This window comes from Amblyomma maculatum, chromosome 11 (genome assembly GCF_055883805.1).
Source record: "Amblyomma maculatum isolate TAMU_Amacu chromosome 11, ASM5588380v1, whole genome shotgun sequence".
NCBI classification, from domain to species: Eukaryota; Metazoa; Arthropoda; class Arachnida; order Ixodida; family Ixodidae; genus Amblyomma; species Amblyomma maculatum.
In genome coordinates this window covers 72,571,241-72,588,602 of record NC_139354.1, presented here as the reverse complement: position 1 = coordinate 72,588,602, position 17,362 = coordinate 72,571,241, and the positions used below count along the sequence as shown (strand labels likewise).

Here is a 17,362-nt window from a genome sequence, read left to right as displayed (position 1 = left end):
TGTCACCTGATCAGGCACCTTGTAGAAGTGTCTTAATTTTCAATTCGCGTTTCCAACAAAACGTTTGCTGCATATGGGTGGATTCAAGGCTGCCACTCTGTTCCGTCATCACTGAATCGTAAAAAGAAAACAAGAATAAGCGGCACCGCTTGCCACAGGCAACTGACAAATGAGCCTCGGGAAAAAGAAACGATGATATTACGACATATTGTTTGCAGTCAGAAAGCTCTGCAACATGTAAGAAGCAGCAGACTTGTATAGGTATTCTAAATCAACAAACGGTATGCTGTCATAGTAATTGCGGAAAAATAAAACTTACTTCTAAGTACTGACGGAAAACGAGTTGAATCCAACGTAGGCGTCGTTTCTGCTCCAAGTCTCGAGTCGAGAAGCTGTAAAACTTGGTCGTTGGTAAAACCAATGACTCAACAATTTCTTGAACTCTTCACAGGGTCCATTGCTGTCCGAAACGACCTCGCCGGCGTACCGCAGTGAAGTAGTCATCATACATCCGCTGTGGCGAGTTCGCGGCGCCCTTTCACTCTGATCGTGCGCTCCGCCTCTCGTGGCGCGCGTGTCGCTCCAGAGTTACATGCGCACGGGGCCTATAGGAAGACTTCTGACATTTTTTTTTTATTCAGAAAGAGGCTCTATATTCTCCCGACAATTGAATATATTCTGAATATATTCTATATTCAGAAAGAGGCTCTATATATTCTCCCGACAATTGCCCATACACTATTTTACCTCATGCAACATCTGTCTTAAAAAAACATTATGCGACTCAAAGCCCACCTCAGTCGCTCAGCGACGTTAGCTTGCTCTCGGGCGAAAGAGACTTGAACTACACCGGAGCTAAGCACCCGCATATGCAGTGAACCTGATAAAGCGGAGATATAAAAATCATATTGTGGTAAAATTCACCACTGATCCGTGTTTTAGTTATATGAAAGCAAAAGTTATTGCATGTATAGTATCAGAGCTTGGCTGAAGTAAGCATGAATGCCGGTTCGCAGGCATGCACACGGTGACTGACCGCCCCTCTTTGCACAATAAATAGATTATGAATGCGCAAATATCAATAGCCACAAGAATATACTTTTTAATATTCTACTAAAATACCGTGGTAGCAATAAAAAGACGCAATATAACTCTTAAGCGAACGTCCGGGTTGTTCTTGCATTTCCGCAGCTACTGCCGGTGATAAGATGGAATGGCAGGTGAGGTTCAAAATAGTCATTTTCTTACAACTCATAGGCGCTCTTCTCTCCCAAAAAGAAACGTCAAATCGCGACACACGTACAAAAGAAACGAAGCCCTCGGCCATGATGTCCAATATATGTAGAAAGCGTCTTCTATTATTTCGCTTAAGTAGAAGATAACTCAGGGCTATGGAAAGAAAACTAGTAGGGATACCGTTAAGAGACAGGAAACGTGCAGAGTGGGTAAGAGAAATAACTCAAGTCACTGTATTCTAGTGGAAATTAAGAAGAAGAAATGGACATGGGCAGGACATGTAGTGCGAAGAGAGGATAACCGATGGTCGCTTAGTTTAACAAACTGGATTCCAAGGGAAGGAAAACGTAGCAAGGGGCGGCAAAAGTTAGGTGCGGGCGGATGAAGTTAGAAAGTTCGCAGGGGTCAAGTGGATGCAGCTAGCGCCGGGCCGGGTAATTGGAGAAATATGGGAGTGACCTTTGTGCTGCAGTGGATATGGTCAGGCTGATGATGATGATTCTGCTAATAACCACAGGGTCATTAGCTCTACTTCCTCGCAGATTGCATTGTCAAGACAGAGGACACACGCACGAAAGCAGCGGTGTTTGAGGGCCAGTCGACATTCTTACACAAGCTGCACAGCAGCTCTCCGCGCTTCCCACCGATGCGTTCTGAAGACAAAAAATGACGGCCGTCCTAGTGGCGCCATCTGTTGGAGGCAGCAGAACTGCCCCCTGCAAAGGGTCCATAGCAGTTCCGAAGTTATAGGAATTGAAGAAAAGGGGTTGAATTCAAGCATAGCCCCTTAGACCGGTAGAAAACTACAATTATACCAAATAAATTTTACCGCCCAAAATGCCCCACGTAATAAAACGCCCTCTTAGATCGACGAATAATTTTTTAAATCTTTTTCTGCCAGTATTTTGCTAGCGGTACTATAATTCGGGTTGCCGTGTTACTATTAAAATAAAGAAGAATCGATAAGTGCCTCTATAAATAGAAATCAACATAAATATACTTCTCTTTAGGGCCTTTCGAGTTCATCGAATAAATTATACCCTGATCAATGTGCCCGTTCAAAAACAGTCCTGGGGAAGGTATCTGTGTATCGAGAAATCATTTCAAGGCACTTTTCTTACAGTTGGCGTGTGTGTTAGGTCCGGAGTATCTACTTGGAGAGACCTATGCCCACTTGGACACTGGAATAAGGAGTGACCATGTAGCATCGAATAGTGTGTCCAAAATATGAACACCATGATTATCGTTTTTATCATGCCCGTTCTACCAAATAAAGCGAGTATATATTAAAATAGAATTGAATCTTATGCCTACTCAAATTCATATAAGGTACAAATTCACAGTTTTATTATATCTCCTAGTTCCGGAATTCTTGCATTTGAGGATTAGAAATTAGTAGAACGGCTGTGTGATAGAAGCTTGTGTTGTGTTGTGTTGGATGTTATGGCGCGTAGACAACCAAGGTAACCATGCGAGTGCGATACAAACGCTCTAAGTTTTATGACATAGGCATTCAACTTTCCGTTGATTGATTTCTTCCAGGCTTTAACCAACTAACCAGGGGATGAGAGCGTATGCTTATTCACCTAGCTTTTTCAATTATTGTGAGACGTGGAAAATATAAGAAACTGTTTGTGTGTTTTCTGAATGATGCACATAATCGGTAATTTTTGTTCATTCCATGTAACTGCAAACGCAAAAAATAAATTAGGCGTTTGCGACAAGCAGTTGCTAGAGCAATTACCGTTCTAAATCTCTATGGCTTAATACATGAAGGTACACGATGTTGCTAATAGGAAGGAGAACAAGGATTGTAGACACATAAAAAGGGCGATAAAGGCAAAATCGATCTGATTTACAAGGTATATAGGGTATAGCTTTTGATAAAAAAGTCTTATTACATAAATTCACCTTTAAGAGGTCAGAAGATTTCCCAAGTTCAAAGAAGGCACTGTATTTATTAAAAACAATTGTAGGGCTGCGGAACATACTTTACAGAGGCTGTACACATGTTCAGTTCCTATTGCGAAGGAGCGTATATTTTTGGCTGCATTCAGCAGCCGCAAAGACGAAGTCTATGTTTAGCTGACATTTCCTCTGATAACGTTTAGAAGGAAATTTTGAGATTTTCTCTTACGATTCGTGTTGGGAAAAAACAACCATTTCATTGTTTACTTTTTGATATTGAAGCAGTATAATTAGTTTTCGGTCTCTGTCCAAAGCAATACTCTTAACTTTCTTTAGTTCAAAAGGGTTGCAAAATATACCACAAAAATCAGTACATTACATACCCTCTTTGTTATTGTGATGCCAACAAGTTTCAATTTTACTTCTGGTTGGACCATGCTCGCGTAGCGTAGATTAGCCTAAGAAAAAAATGATGCGATAAAATGCGCATAAAAATTATTATTTGAAATTTATTGCACAAAACATGGCGCCAATATCCCCTCTAAAGTATAACACCTTTATATTCCCCCGTGCTTTCCAAATGTAGTCAAATTATTTCATGAATACCTGATGATTGATGAATACGGCAGAAAACAAGGACGAAAAAATACACTAAACACATTAGCGAAAAAAATCGGATTTTCCCCTGGTTCAAACATATGCCCCGATGCAGAAAAAAAGTCTTAATATACTCCGGGGGGTTTAAATAGGAGCTAATATAATTTATTGCTGATAATAAATCATTGCGGAAAGCCAGCTTTTCATTAGTTTAAAACGAATGCTTTCTATAGCAGGTTAGCATGTTTTTTGTTCACCTTCCAATCTTGCTTTATATCTTCAATCTATATTTCAAGGAGCAAAAGAGGTTATTGTCTTTTCTCAAAAGCAATAAAGCGGTTTCAGCATTTACGATAAGCCGTCACTCGGATATATCAACGTTCTCCGATGCGTTTTATGCCCAAGCGCCCCTGACGGAATGCACTGGAACACTTGCGCTTTGTAATAATTACCATAGCTTAAGTGAATAGCACAATACGTATCAGCGGAATAATCTTTTGCACAATATTATCGTTCATGGCGTATTTTTTCGAATGACTTATTTTATTTAGATTGCAAATTTTCGAGAATGCCGAAGTCAGGTGTGGAAGGGTTATCTTAAACTTTGCAGCGATTTTATGCTTTCTTTTTCTGTATTATGCATTATATTTTACAAAATGCTAATACCAAGAAATTGCGTCAATGGAGTGCTTTAAGCTCGTTAGTCCTTGAGCAGATAAGGGTTTTCAGCCTATCTCTACAACTGATGCTGTCGCAAAAAGACTTTCGTTATGGAAGTTATGTCGCCATGCAGGAAATAACTGCCGTCCCAGAGGTGCACTCAAGCATGGCATGACAAAATGCCAAAGAAGTAAATCTCCAAGAGGTTGTCCTCTAAATGCACAGATTTGTATTCATAGCTAGACATTTGAAAAATAATCTTGCTATTACACTATTAGCATTGTTTCTAACCCCACCTATATAAAATATTTCAAACGTGAAGCTCTCTACATGGACAGAATGAGGAATATAACAATCCGAACTTATAATCATAGGTACAGTGATTTGTTCCCTTCTTACTAGGTAAGGTTTCCATAGTATAGAGCGCTACAGATAATAGGTTTCACAGTTCAAGCTAAAAAACGAATTTACAGATTATTTGTGCGTATAACGGAAAACTTTTCAAGCAAAGTGACCTACTGCTGCGACATTTACCAGCGCTCACAATACAAGCCCGCTCCCCCTATTCAAATCAGTAATCCCAAATGCGTTGTAACCAAATAAACTTTCTTTTGTTTCGGTCGTTAACAACCTAGTGATGTAGCTATGTTACCAGAATTGCTGCTTATAGTTTGTCATATCCCCTGGAAACGAAATGAATAGGATGCCGGCAATGATTTTCGCAGCAGTATTGTTTCGTAAAGAAAACTTTCTGCAGTATATCTCTTTTTTAAACAAGTTACTTGATTTTAAGTATTTTTTGAAATAATATTTTATACAGTAGAATAATGTGCAGATTTTTTACAATATCAACAATTTGTAACGGTCGCCAATGTCAGACATCCGATGAGAGGTCGCAATGATATTTTAAGCCGTGAAGTAAAATTACTATGATTTAGTAGCTGCTCTGGCTACCATATCACGTTACACAAGAGGAGCAGCGTGACGTGTCATTTTAGCAATTAGACGAAGACGAATGTTCCTACAACTGCAAAACTTCGATAATAGCTGCCTAGGCCTTTTTTATAATCCTATGCGTGAGTTGAAATGCGTAATGTTGAGAGCAGTTTTTCTGCCGTCACAATGCTCTCAAACAAAGAAATAAATCTGCTGAGTCCTTAGGGATTGAATTTAATAATGAACAAAACACAAAACAGGATGTGATTCGTACGCACTAATTCTGTTCAAGTATTTTACTGGGTACCAAACATACACCGCCGCATGTACATTTTCCGTAATATATTTCTCATGTAGTATCAAGTCTCTGTATAGACTGCCCTTATAATTGTTTAAACGAACTATGTTTTAGGCTTGAAACGTATCTCCCTGCTTGCTTTGTAGGCAGTCCGTCTGAGTCTATACAGGGCTCCGCATTTTGTTCTTATCTGAAATGAGTGAGCAAGATGGTACTTTACCGCCTGGCAAGTATTACTTGCGATAGTCGAGCTCCTAACTTTTTCCTCAGCGGGACAGCTGCAACATCAATACTGGATTTTTTTTTCTTTACAGGCAGCCTTAATTACATTGCAATATTAGGAATCATCACACAGACGTAACTCAACGGTACCACTCTTATTTGCCGCTGGCGTACCATTGTTTTCCGCTTTGTTCTTACGCTTCCGCATTTATCATTTCTTACTGCACCTTTTGAATGAAAAAAGGTCATCGACGAAAACATTTAGCGTTAATCACTCTAAATTGCTTGGCATTGCGAAGAGTCAGATTTACTGGTTTTCTGAACTAAAACAAAAGAAACTATGTGCTATTACGGCCGGGAAATGAAAAAAAAAATATAATGGTGAACAATTAGCAGTAATCAATAAATTTAACTGCAAAATATGTATTGCTCTAATGTCTTCAATTCAGGAAATGAACTTACCGAGTGGGTCATTATCGCCATATATTTTACAATTTTTGGGATGCTGAATTTAAGTGCCATGGAGATGTGATAATCCACAACAACATGAACTTCTGGGTATATCTTGTTTGGAAGGCGATTGTCTAGAAAAATATGCATATTGAAGTGCATTTAAGGATATAGGCAACAACGTTGACACTAAGCAAAAGCCGTTTACTTTGGAACAGAAAAGGTGAATTAAAAAAGAACTGTAATGAGAATACTCGATTAGAATATAAAAAACAACAGCCGCATGCCAGCGGTATGATCGGAACTCAAACCTGCGAGAACCTGAGCTGTAGAAAGAAGACTTCATTCTTCAATTTTTTTTTTTTTTGTATTTACGAGCGTGCAACCTATATTTGGTGGTGGATGTAGAATGTCGTGAACACAAGTAAGGCCGCAATCCCGCTATTAGACTGAGGACTCTAGCGGAAAGGGACCGCAAATTATTCGGGCGAAGTGTCCAAAAGTATAACGCTCAGGAATAAAAGACAATAAACCATCGATGAGTTTTAGAGTGCATCTCTGAAGCGCATGTTTGGTTGTCGAAACACGTCACCGTTGGTGTCGGCGTACCCGAGCGAGCGAAGGAGTCACAAGCAACGTGCTACACGGAAGTAACGAGCCAAAGAGGAGCTACTACCGCGCGGCTCGTGCTTTGCCTGTGGCGGAATCTTTCGCGGTTCTTGTTTCTCTTCCTCTTAGAAATTCTCTTTAAATGATTAGAAAATTAAAGCTCCTTTGTCAACTTTTCATACACAAAAGGAGCTTCTCTCAAACTCTTTGCCGCAATATATAAAAATTGTGTAATAATTTCTCATGAAATCCGCGTTAGGCAATATCTTAATATTCCTTGGAATATTTCGCTCAACAGGAAGGAAGTTGTTTTAAAAACCGCCTTAATCAAAGACAAGCTCATTGTGATTATACAAGCTAGTTTATATAAATATATATATATATATACGTGTGTGGCTGTTTGTCGCAACAAGAGATAGTATATACATCAAGTTGTTCTACAGCTGCCAGTGCCACCTTTATAAATTTTTTTGCATAGGTTGGTGACTGGATATCATTACGTTGTTCACATAAAAAGGTTTGGTATCACAGTGTTGTACATCATCACAGGGATATCACACTTTCCTATCTTCAGCTCAAAACAGGGCTCAAACCGTGGTATCCTTTACCCAGAGGTCGTTGCTGCTTTTGCATATTTGTTGTTTCATCATGTAGTAACATCATGTAATTTGTTGTTTCATCATGTAACTATAACAGAATTCACAAGTGCCGAGTCGAGAAGCAATGACGTCACAACGACTTCTGTGCACAAGTGTGCTACGGCGAAGGTTTCCTTTTCGACATCATTGAATTCGATATTCTTGCGGATGAAAAATTGTTGACTTTTGTTGATATACCAATTAACTGTAACATTTCAATTTAGGAAAGTTTTTTATTTAAGAACTTTACAGTAATCAGGGGGACTTAAGAAAACAAAAATGAGGAATAATATACTATTCTGAGGAAATATTTCGCACAATTTTATGAAGGATCTCTGCATTCGCAGAAATTCAGGTGAGTCCATTTTTCAACTTCAAATTAGTGATGGAGGTTTTTGCTCGCGCTAGTTGGTAACAAAAATTGTTAATACCCGGCGCAACGAACCTGCGAGCCACAAGCTCTTATTCCTTTGTTTGTAATATGGAACATCTAGCTTCTCGACAACGATGTTTGCGTGTGAACTTTTATTAAAACAATTAATGTATCAGCGATAGTCCATACAAAGGCTTGTCACTTCTCCAGACTACGATCCGTCACTGTCTCAACAAAAACCCTATAGGATTTAAGTGGCTCTAACATTTCCTAGATGCGACAAGAGAAGAAATTTCCAAAATAAACCTCGCAATCCATAGATTGGATTGTTATGTTTCAAATTTCGGTGTTAGTATTGTAGTGAACTACACGAGGATATACGAAGACGAGGATTAAGTAGGCGAGAATGTCACGAAGACGAGGATAAGGACGACGAAGCGCCGCTGGCTGCTCGTGCTCGCTTGTGGAGACTGAGACTGGCTGTGTTCTTGTGTGGTTCGCCGTGAAACTTCGACAGGGCTATTATCCCTGTTAAAGCACAGTAAAAACCCCCTATCACTTGGTGGAGGTGAGCATTTCCTACCGCCCTGGAGCTCCGCAGCCGCACACTCCCGACACAAGCAATGACCGACGCTTCCACCCCCAGTCCAACCGGCCCCTCATCCGCGGTGTTCTGCGCTGGAGCTTTGCGCCAGCGTGATCCTCCTATCTTCAGCTGAACCGGCGACCATGACGTGGAAGGCTGACTGGCCTCATATGAGCGGGTCAGTATTCAGAACCACTGGGACGACAACCAAAAACTCAATAACGTCATTTTCTACCTAACGGACGTTGCAAACCTATGGTTCCGCAACCACGAGGCCGATATCACATCGTGGTCTACTTTCAAAGCTAGTTTTGCCGATATTTTCGGCCGGCCTGCAGTGCGCAAGTTGCGCGCTGAGAAACGCCTGCGCGGCCGTGCACAGCTTCCTGGTGAGAATTTTACCAGCTATATTGAAGATGTCGTAGACCTGTGCAAGCGCGTGGACGCTTCAATGTCAGAGAGCACCAAGATTGATCACATTATTCAAAGAATTGATGATGACGCGTTCCAGATGCTTCTGGCTAAAAATCCAGCCACCGTCGTCGACGTTATCAACGCATGCCACAACTTTGATGAATTACGCAAGCGCCGTAACATCACTCGCTCTTCGCTCTCAAACCCGGCGCCGCTTGCAGCTTTAACACCTGAAGCAGACCAGTCCACCTTGCTGCCACAAATACAGCAGTTCGTTCGAGAAGAAGTTGCCCATCAACTATCCCTCGTTCGCCAACGTCCTGGCGCTCCCACTCCTTTAGTGCCAAAGCTGCAGCAAGTCATCCGCCAACAAGTTGCGGAAGCACTCCCCACGCTTCCTGAAATTCCTTCTGTTGCTCCTATGACATACGTCGAAGCAGCAGTCCAGTATAGTCAACCTGCTGTTCCAGCCCCTTTGACCTACGCGGCTTTGGCTGCGCGGCCACCGCCTGAGCCGTCACCACCCATGCAGCCTGTCCTACGCCCTGCACCGCTTCCTCAAACGACCCCGCTTCATCCTCCCACTCCGCGCTATTACAACCCTTGGCGTACTTCGGATAATCGTCCTATTTGCTACTAGTGTGGTTTCGCTACACATGTGGCCCGTCGATGTCGTTGTCGCATGGCCGAGCCTGCGTCTTCTGATTACTCCCCACCGCTGCTCCGTTCTGCCCACTCTCCGCCTGCGTATGCCCCAGAACAGCGTTCATATACAACCCGTCGTTCTCCTTCTCCGTGTCGCCGGTCACTGTCACCAATGCGCCGGCGACCACCACCTGCTGACGAGGGAAACTAAGCTCCACGGTTGCTGAGGCAAGAGCTGCGTACTCTGCGAAAAGCTCAAGGCCTCATATTCCGCCCACGAACATTATAATGATTTCTATCGATGGTGTGTCCGTATATGCGCTGGTCGATACGGGTGCTGCAGCGTCAGTGATTTATGAGCAACTCTGCCGACGATTACGAAAAGTTATGACGTCATTTAACGGTTTGTCGCTCCGCACTGCCAGTGAAGAGAGGATTGCACCTTTAGCAGCACGTACAGCGCGTGTCGTCATTGAAGGTATTTTGTACAGTGTCGAGTTCGTAGTTTTGTCATCTTGTTCTCACGACGTGATCCTCGGATGGGACTTCTTGTCTAAAAATAACGCCGTGATCGTTTGCGCCCGAGCTGAAGTAGAATTTTCTGCACTGTGCGACGCACTACCCGACGACAACCGTTCAGTGTGTCCTCAAAAGCTGACCATCGCTGAAGATGTCGATGTAGCACCAGAGGCTTGTGCCCTTGTGCTTCTTTCGTGTCCTGCCGTGTCAGACGTTAGTGTTTTATTTACACCGTCTGCACTCTTCATCCACCGCAAGCACCTGCCGCTGCCATCTGCTGTTATCGATGTTAACGGTGGCTTCACGAAGCTACTCATCTACAATCCGTCCCCACGCCCGATTACTCTGCTACGTGGGGAATCTCCCGGTTCTATTCAACCAGCCCACCTTCTCTCCGACCTGGATGCCTCCGAGACCTACCGCAGTAACTACATTGATGCTCTGCAGTTCGATCCGACGCCTGATTTTTTTGCCAGACGACTTCTTCCGAACCGCCATCGATGACGCTCTTCCTTCCACCTACCGGACTCAGCTCGTGGCCCTTTTACAGACATTTCGCTTCGCTTTCGACGCCGCCCACACACATGTCGGCCGCACTTCCACAGTCGCGCATTACATTCAGACCGGCTCTAACTCGCCTTTTCGACAGCGCCCCTATCGTGTGTCAGCGGCAGCGCGTCGCGTGATCAATGAACAAGTTGAGGACATGCTACAACGTGGTGTAATTCGTCCATCACAAAGCCCCTGGTCTTCACCAGTGGTGCTAGTGAAAAAGAAAGATAGCTCGTTTCGGTTTTTTATTGATTACCGGCGCCTCAACAAAATTACCCACAAGGACAATTACCCCCTTCCGCGTGTAGGCGACGCTCTTGATTGCCTCCAAGGTGCCGAGTACTTTTCATCTCTTGATTTACGTTCAGCTTACTGGCAAGTACCAATGGCCGCCTGTGACAGAGAGAAGACCGCATTTGTGACGCCGGATGATCTCTGTGAATTTAATGTGATGCCTTTCGGTCTGTGCAATGCGCCCGCCACATTCGAGAGGATGATGGATAACATCTTGCGGAAGTTCAAGTGGCACATCTGCCTCTGCTACTTGGACGACATTGCTGTCTTTTCCACCGACTTCGCTACGCACCTAGAGCGCTTGCGGCAAGTTTTGGTTTGCCTTACTGACGCCGGCCTGCAACGGAATCTCAAGAAGTGTCACTTCGGTGCAAGGGAGTTGACTATTTTGGGGCACATCGTCTCTAAGAAAGGTGTTCGCCCTGATCCGGCCAAGCTGCGCGCAGTGGCGGAGTTTCCTAAGCCGGTTTCGTTCAAGCAACTTCGAAGCTTCATAGGTCTATGCTCCTATTTTCGGCGCTTCGTGCAGAATTTTGCTTCGATAATTGCACCCCTGACGAAGCTACTCGGAGGAAACAGTGACTTAACTGCGTGGTCGGTCGAGTGCGACGAAGCGTTCAACGCATTGCGCCGTCTTTTGACTTCGCCACCAATCCTTCGTGACTACGACCCGACAGCACCCACCGAGGTCCATACTGATGCGAGTGGCGTTGGCCTCGGAGCTGTCTTGGCACAACGTAAAAACGGTTTTCACGAAAACGTCGTCGCGTACGCGAGTCGTATCCTCTCTAAAGCTGAACGCAACTACTCAGTTATGGAAAATGAGTGATTGCCAATTGTGTGGACATTAACAAAATTCCGACCCTACCTTTACGGTCGCCAGTTTGACGTCGTCACGGACCACCACGCGTTATGTTGGCTGTCCTCTCCTAAAGACCCGTCCGGCCGCCTCGCACGATGGGCTCTCCGCTTACAGGAATTTGACATCCGCGTTATATATCGCTCTGGCCGTAAACACATGGACGCCGACGCACTATCTCGGTCTCCCGTCTCCAACGAACCTGCTTGCTCTACGGCGGCTGATCCCGTCCTCTCCTCTCTAACCATCGCTGATATGCCTGCGGAGCAGCGAAAAGACCCGTGGCTCGCATCTCTTATCGAGATCGTGTCTACTTCTCCTAACGCTGCTGCGCCTTCTCGAGCTTTATGCCGTCAAGCACCACACTTTGCCCTACGAGACGGTCTTCTCTACAGCCGCAATTATATGACTGATGGTCGACGGTGGCTTCTCGTCATTCCCCGCCATTTACGACATGAAATTTGCACCTCTTTCCATGCCGACCCTCAGTGTGCCCATCCTGGTGTAGTCAAGACGTTTCAAAGGATCTCTCAACGCTACTATTGGCGCGGCATGTACGGGTATATTCGCAAATACGTCCGCTCCTGCATCGCCTGTCAGCGCCGGAAGTCATCCACACCTCGTGCTTCTGGCCCCTTACAACCACTTCCATGCCCGGCCCGCCCTTTTGACCGCATTGGCGTTGACCTTTACGGGCTACTTCCCTGCACGGTTTCTGGGAACCGGTGGATTATCGTCGGCATCGACCACCTCACCCGGTATGCCGAGACCGCCGCTTTACCCGCCGCTACAGCCCGTGAAGTTGCCCTGTTCTTGCTACATCATTTTGTTCTTCGCCACGGCGCGCCGCGAGAGCTGCTGAGTGACCGAGGACGCGTCTTCCTTTCCAACGTCGTTGAATCTCTACTGGCCGAATGTCGCATCATACATCGGACCACAACAGCCTACCACCCTCAAACAAACAGGTTGACTGAGAGCTTCAATCGCACTCTCGGAAATATGCTGACGATGTACGTTGCCGCCGATCAGACTAACTGGGACGCTGTCCTTCCTTTCGCGACATACGCTTATAACACCGCCATGCAGTCAACTACTGGATTTAGCCCTTTCTTCCTCCTTTATGGGCGTGAGGCGTCGTCCACGATGGACACTATTTTACCATATCGTCCCGACTCCTCCGAGTGTACTTCCTTTCAGACGTTGCCAAACATGCGGAGGAATGTCGCCAGTTGGCCCGGTGTTTTACATCGGAATCTCAAGGCCGCCAAAAGCATCACCGCGACAAAGATCAGACGCCACACGTTTTTCCTGCAGGATCCCTTGTTTGGCTTTGGGTTCCCGGCACCCCACCGGGATTGTCATCAAAATTTCGAACCGAGTATCACGGCCCCTACCGCACTGTCCGCCAAACCTCCCCTGTGAATTACATCGTGGAGCCACTCACTACCTCTTCGGACATGCGTCATCGCGGCCGCGAAACTGAGCACGTGACCCGCCTCAAAACGTACTACGATCCGCTCCTCTTGCCCTCACCATAGGTCGCCAGGATGGCTCCTCCTCGCTCCGGGGGAAATTGTAGTGAACTACACGAGGATATACGAAGACGAGGATTAAGTAGGCGAGAATATCACGAAGACGAGGATAAGGACGACGAAGTGCCGCTGCGCTGCTCGTGCTCGCTTGTGGAGACTGAGACTGGCTGTGTTCAGTGTGTGGTTCGCCGTGAAACTTCGACAGGGCTATTATCCCTGTTAAAGCATAGTAAAACCCCCTTTCAGTATGCACATTAACCAACACTTGTCTTGAAACTTCCGATTATATAAAGAAAAAAACAGGATTCAAGACCAATGCTCCAGTTATTGAGTATGTTTTGTGTCCTAAGACATCCGGTAAATTCTCGCTTAACATAGCAAAACTTGACGAGAAATGAAGATATGAATGTCAATCAAAAAATATGTTTTTAACCCTCTTTAAACCACCATTCAGATTACAATACGGGCACTATCAGGAAGAGGCGCGCTTCAAATTTTAGGAATGCGCTGTTGTAATTGATACAAGCTTATAACCTTTGTGGTTTTGATATAGATGTCAAAACAATAATTTATTTATTATCATAGTGTTGGGAACTATAGCCTGAATGGGAAAAGTATATAAGGCTACTCCCTCTAAAATGCCTAAATTTCGGAAACACAAAATGCATATCTTTGACTACTTCTTTCTGGCAATAACTAGAAGAGAGCTGTGTTGTCGTACTTTTTTATTTACCTGTTTGGAAAACTTTTCTTACCTCCAGATCCTGAGTTTCTCGATTCGAATTCCAGCATGGTTTGGTTATCGAAAGGTGTTCCTGAAAAAACAAAAGACGCGAAATGTAAGCATTCGAGCTTTGTTTTAGACCTCGCGGTAGAAATGAACATTTATTAAAGGCTTAGTATATGCTGTCGCGATTTTCTAGCTGGGTGGACCCCCTATTTACAAAATACTTATGCTTTCTTTTTCTCATAAGCAAGTGTTTTAAAGCATTTAATACAATGATATTCCGAAATTCTGAACGATACTGAAAACGGCCGCATTACAAACTAACTAGAAAAAGTAACAAAAAATTAGCGCTCTTCAACAATTGTTTTGGAAATGTGTGCAAAATTTTATCTTCTAGCGTTGTGCTGAATGTGCATAAAAGGCTGTCATACTTCAATAGTTTCACAGAAGTCACAACAGCCACCCGTGTGACTCTATTTTTTCACAATCATCATCATCATTATCATCATCATCAGCAGCAGCAGCAGCAGCAGTAGCAGCAGCCGGATTATACCCACTGCAGGGCGAAGGCTTCTTCCTTTTTATTCTAATTGCATTTCTTACTCCCTGTTTTTTTTCCGTCTCGCAATTCCTGGATAATTATGCACTTCCGAGTGCTGCTAAGCTGAACAGTACATCGCATTACATGAGTTCATTAAAGAATATGTGAAAACTAATAAGACGCCTATTTTCAGAAACAAAGCAAGCCGGATAATAAAGACTCCAGAGCGAGATTAGCGATTTCTCGGTACTCAACTTATTTATCCTTTAGTGTTTTTAAGTTGTTAGCACAAGCGAAATAAGCGGGAATTTATTTGAAGAAATGTATTTTTATGGTACCCACCAATTAATGTAATCGGTTTTTCTAAGCCGTTCGATAGCCATTCGCTGCGACGCGTAGGCAAGGTCACTTACTGCGACACTGGCTATTTGTCTCTAGCACCTCCTAAAACTTGTTTGAGTTTTCTTTTACGTACCAAATATTTGAAACTGAAAGTAATAATTTTTGGTAACATCACAGTTAACATAAATATTTTGTCACGCACATGTATTGAACCTCAGCCTCATTCGTAACTGTTTCTAAACACACCGAGAGCTGGGATGTGTCTGGCAGTATCACCTCAAAAATGAATTACCAATGTAGAAGAAATGTACGATTAGAGTAAGGCGGCGGAGAATCTGCAGCGACATTGTTGCTTACTTCAGACAGTATTTTCGCTTAAAATAGCTGTACCGAATGACTTCCGAGGTCTTTTCGAGATATAAGCTATGTCTGACGCCGGCATTAACGGAATACGTTTTTTCGCATTTCAGACAGCTTGTCATCTAGTTAGAAAATAGGTTCAGAAATATAGATTTATTAACGTTATTACCTCTCAATGATAAAATAAAAGACGTATGCAGAAGGCCCTTTGCGACAGCATCGTTCCTCAGGGCTATAAAATATGGTTGAAACATAGTCGAGGGCTCGACGGCATACCGTCTGGTCAGGAATCAAGTTTTGATGATCGATTCACTGGTCACTGAACATGGTTGAAAAACAAAAGACGTTTCGAGAGCGCTACTGCTCCCTTTTTCATGGAGTAGCACTCCCGAAACGTCATTTGTTTTTTGACCATGGTCAGTGACCAATGAATCAATCAACAAAATATGGTTGAAATACCGGCAATCTAAGAGACCATGGTAAAAGGCAGCATTGCAAACACGCAGAAAAGAACTGTCCCCCATAGGCTGAGGACAATGCAATGGATTTTAATATGCCTCTGTCAGAGTAGCCCCAAGAAATCCAATTAAAGTATACTGGACTGTCAACAAAACCAGTGTGATGGATATTGGTGAGGTGACACTCCCATCTTATTGTTGTGCAGATGCAGCAAAATATGACATCAATACACTTTGTAGGTCATTCTGCTGTCGTCAGTTAGACCTCTTGTACAAATACATTTTAAAAGCTACACTATGTTCTCTCGCCAAAGCTTTCGTAACTTAAGTTGCCTTCTGAGTGGAAGAAGTAGCTCGATGGTCCTTCAGATTCTCTGACAGCCTGTTGCTATTAGATGACATAGTAAAAAAACGTAATTCCATCTCTAACAGCATTCTGATGAGAGCAGAATGTATAACTGACGGCGCGATGAACGATAAAACCGCATAAGGCATATTCCCCTCAGCACACGTGTAGATCCATTCTCATGTTCATCATCATCATAATCAGCCTGACTATACCCACTGCACGGCGAAGGCCTCTCCCATATATCTCCATATTTCTCTACTCATGTTATGAGGCTCCTATGAAAACCTTTCATAGGAACCTGATTCAAGCACGTTCCTACTACCGAAAAGTGAAAGCAGGGAGCTGCATAGGCGAGTTCCGCTAAGCCTAGTTTACGGATATAGTTAGATCTACCCGTGCTGCGATTATTTTATAGCTTTTAAGCGGTATATCGCCTAAATACACAGCAGCGAAGTTTTGTTTCTTCAACTAGAGGCCTTCTTACCCCTGAGTATGAAAGGAAAGCTAGAGTTCCTGAACTACCCAGCCAAAATATCTTATATAACACCTCTAGGGTACGTTTATTAGTTTGAAGGAAAAAGGCGGATACAGTCCACGCAACCTTGTCATGGGGAGATATCAAAGTATGAGAGAACCGCGCACATAACTACATTAAAACAAAAGCAGAATTACTCTAAGCTATATCGCGGCACTTGCGAACTCTTTAGGGTCGTTGTGTAATTATTACTACACACACTGAAGGATGTTAGCGTAGCCACTGCTTCTGTTGTTGCCCATCTAAGAAAGAACATCCACCTTTCTTTTATTTCTTTTCCATTTATGCGAGTAAACAATTCAGTTCAGTTCAGGCGTTCAGTCGTGTCCGACTCTTCGTGACCCTATGGACCATGTCACGCCACGCTTTCCGGTCTCTCACTATCTTCTTAACATCACATAGCTTCATCTGCAATGCCTCGAGAATGCCATCTAATCATCGCGTTCGCTGCCTACCCCTTTTCCGGCGACCCTCAACCTTTCCCAACATCAAATCTTTCTCCAGCGACTCCTCTATTCTCATCAGATGACCAAAGTAGCTGAGCTTTAACTTTAGAATTTGACCCTCCAATGAGCAGTCAGCGTTTATGGTCGACAATATCGACTGATTTGATCTTCTGGCAGTCCAAGGAACTCTTAAGAGTCTTCGCCAGCACCACAATTCAAACGCGTCAATTCTTCGGCGGTCAGCCTTTTTCACAGTCCAACTCTCGCATCCATACA

The 17,362-nt window shown here is 43.8% G+C and overlaps 1 protein-coding gene across 1 annotated transcript in view; it reads right to left on the bottom strand.

Annotated features, from left to right (window-relative positions):
• Positions 1-17,362, bottom strand: part of LOC146174152 (venom metalloproteinase BumaMPs1-like) — a 57,284-nt gene that overhangs the window by 26,949 nt on the left and 12,973 nt on the right. Inside the window, exons 5-7 of the mRNA XM_084584096.1 lie at positions 14,084-14,143; positions 6,320-6,441; positions 3,528-3,602 (exon numbers count right to left, since the gene is read on the bottom strand). Of these exons, the coding sequence (XP_084440222.1) occupies positions 3,528-3,602; positions 6,320-6,441; positions 14,084-14,143 (257 nt within the window). The remainder of the gene's footprint in view (positions 1-3,527; positions 3,603-6,319; positions 6,442-14,083; positions 14,144-17,362) is intronic.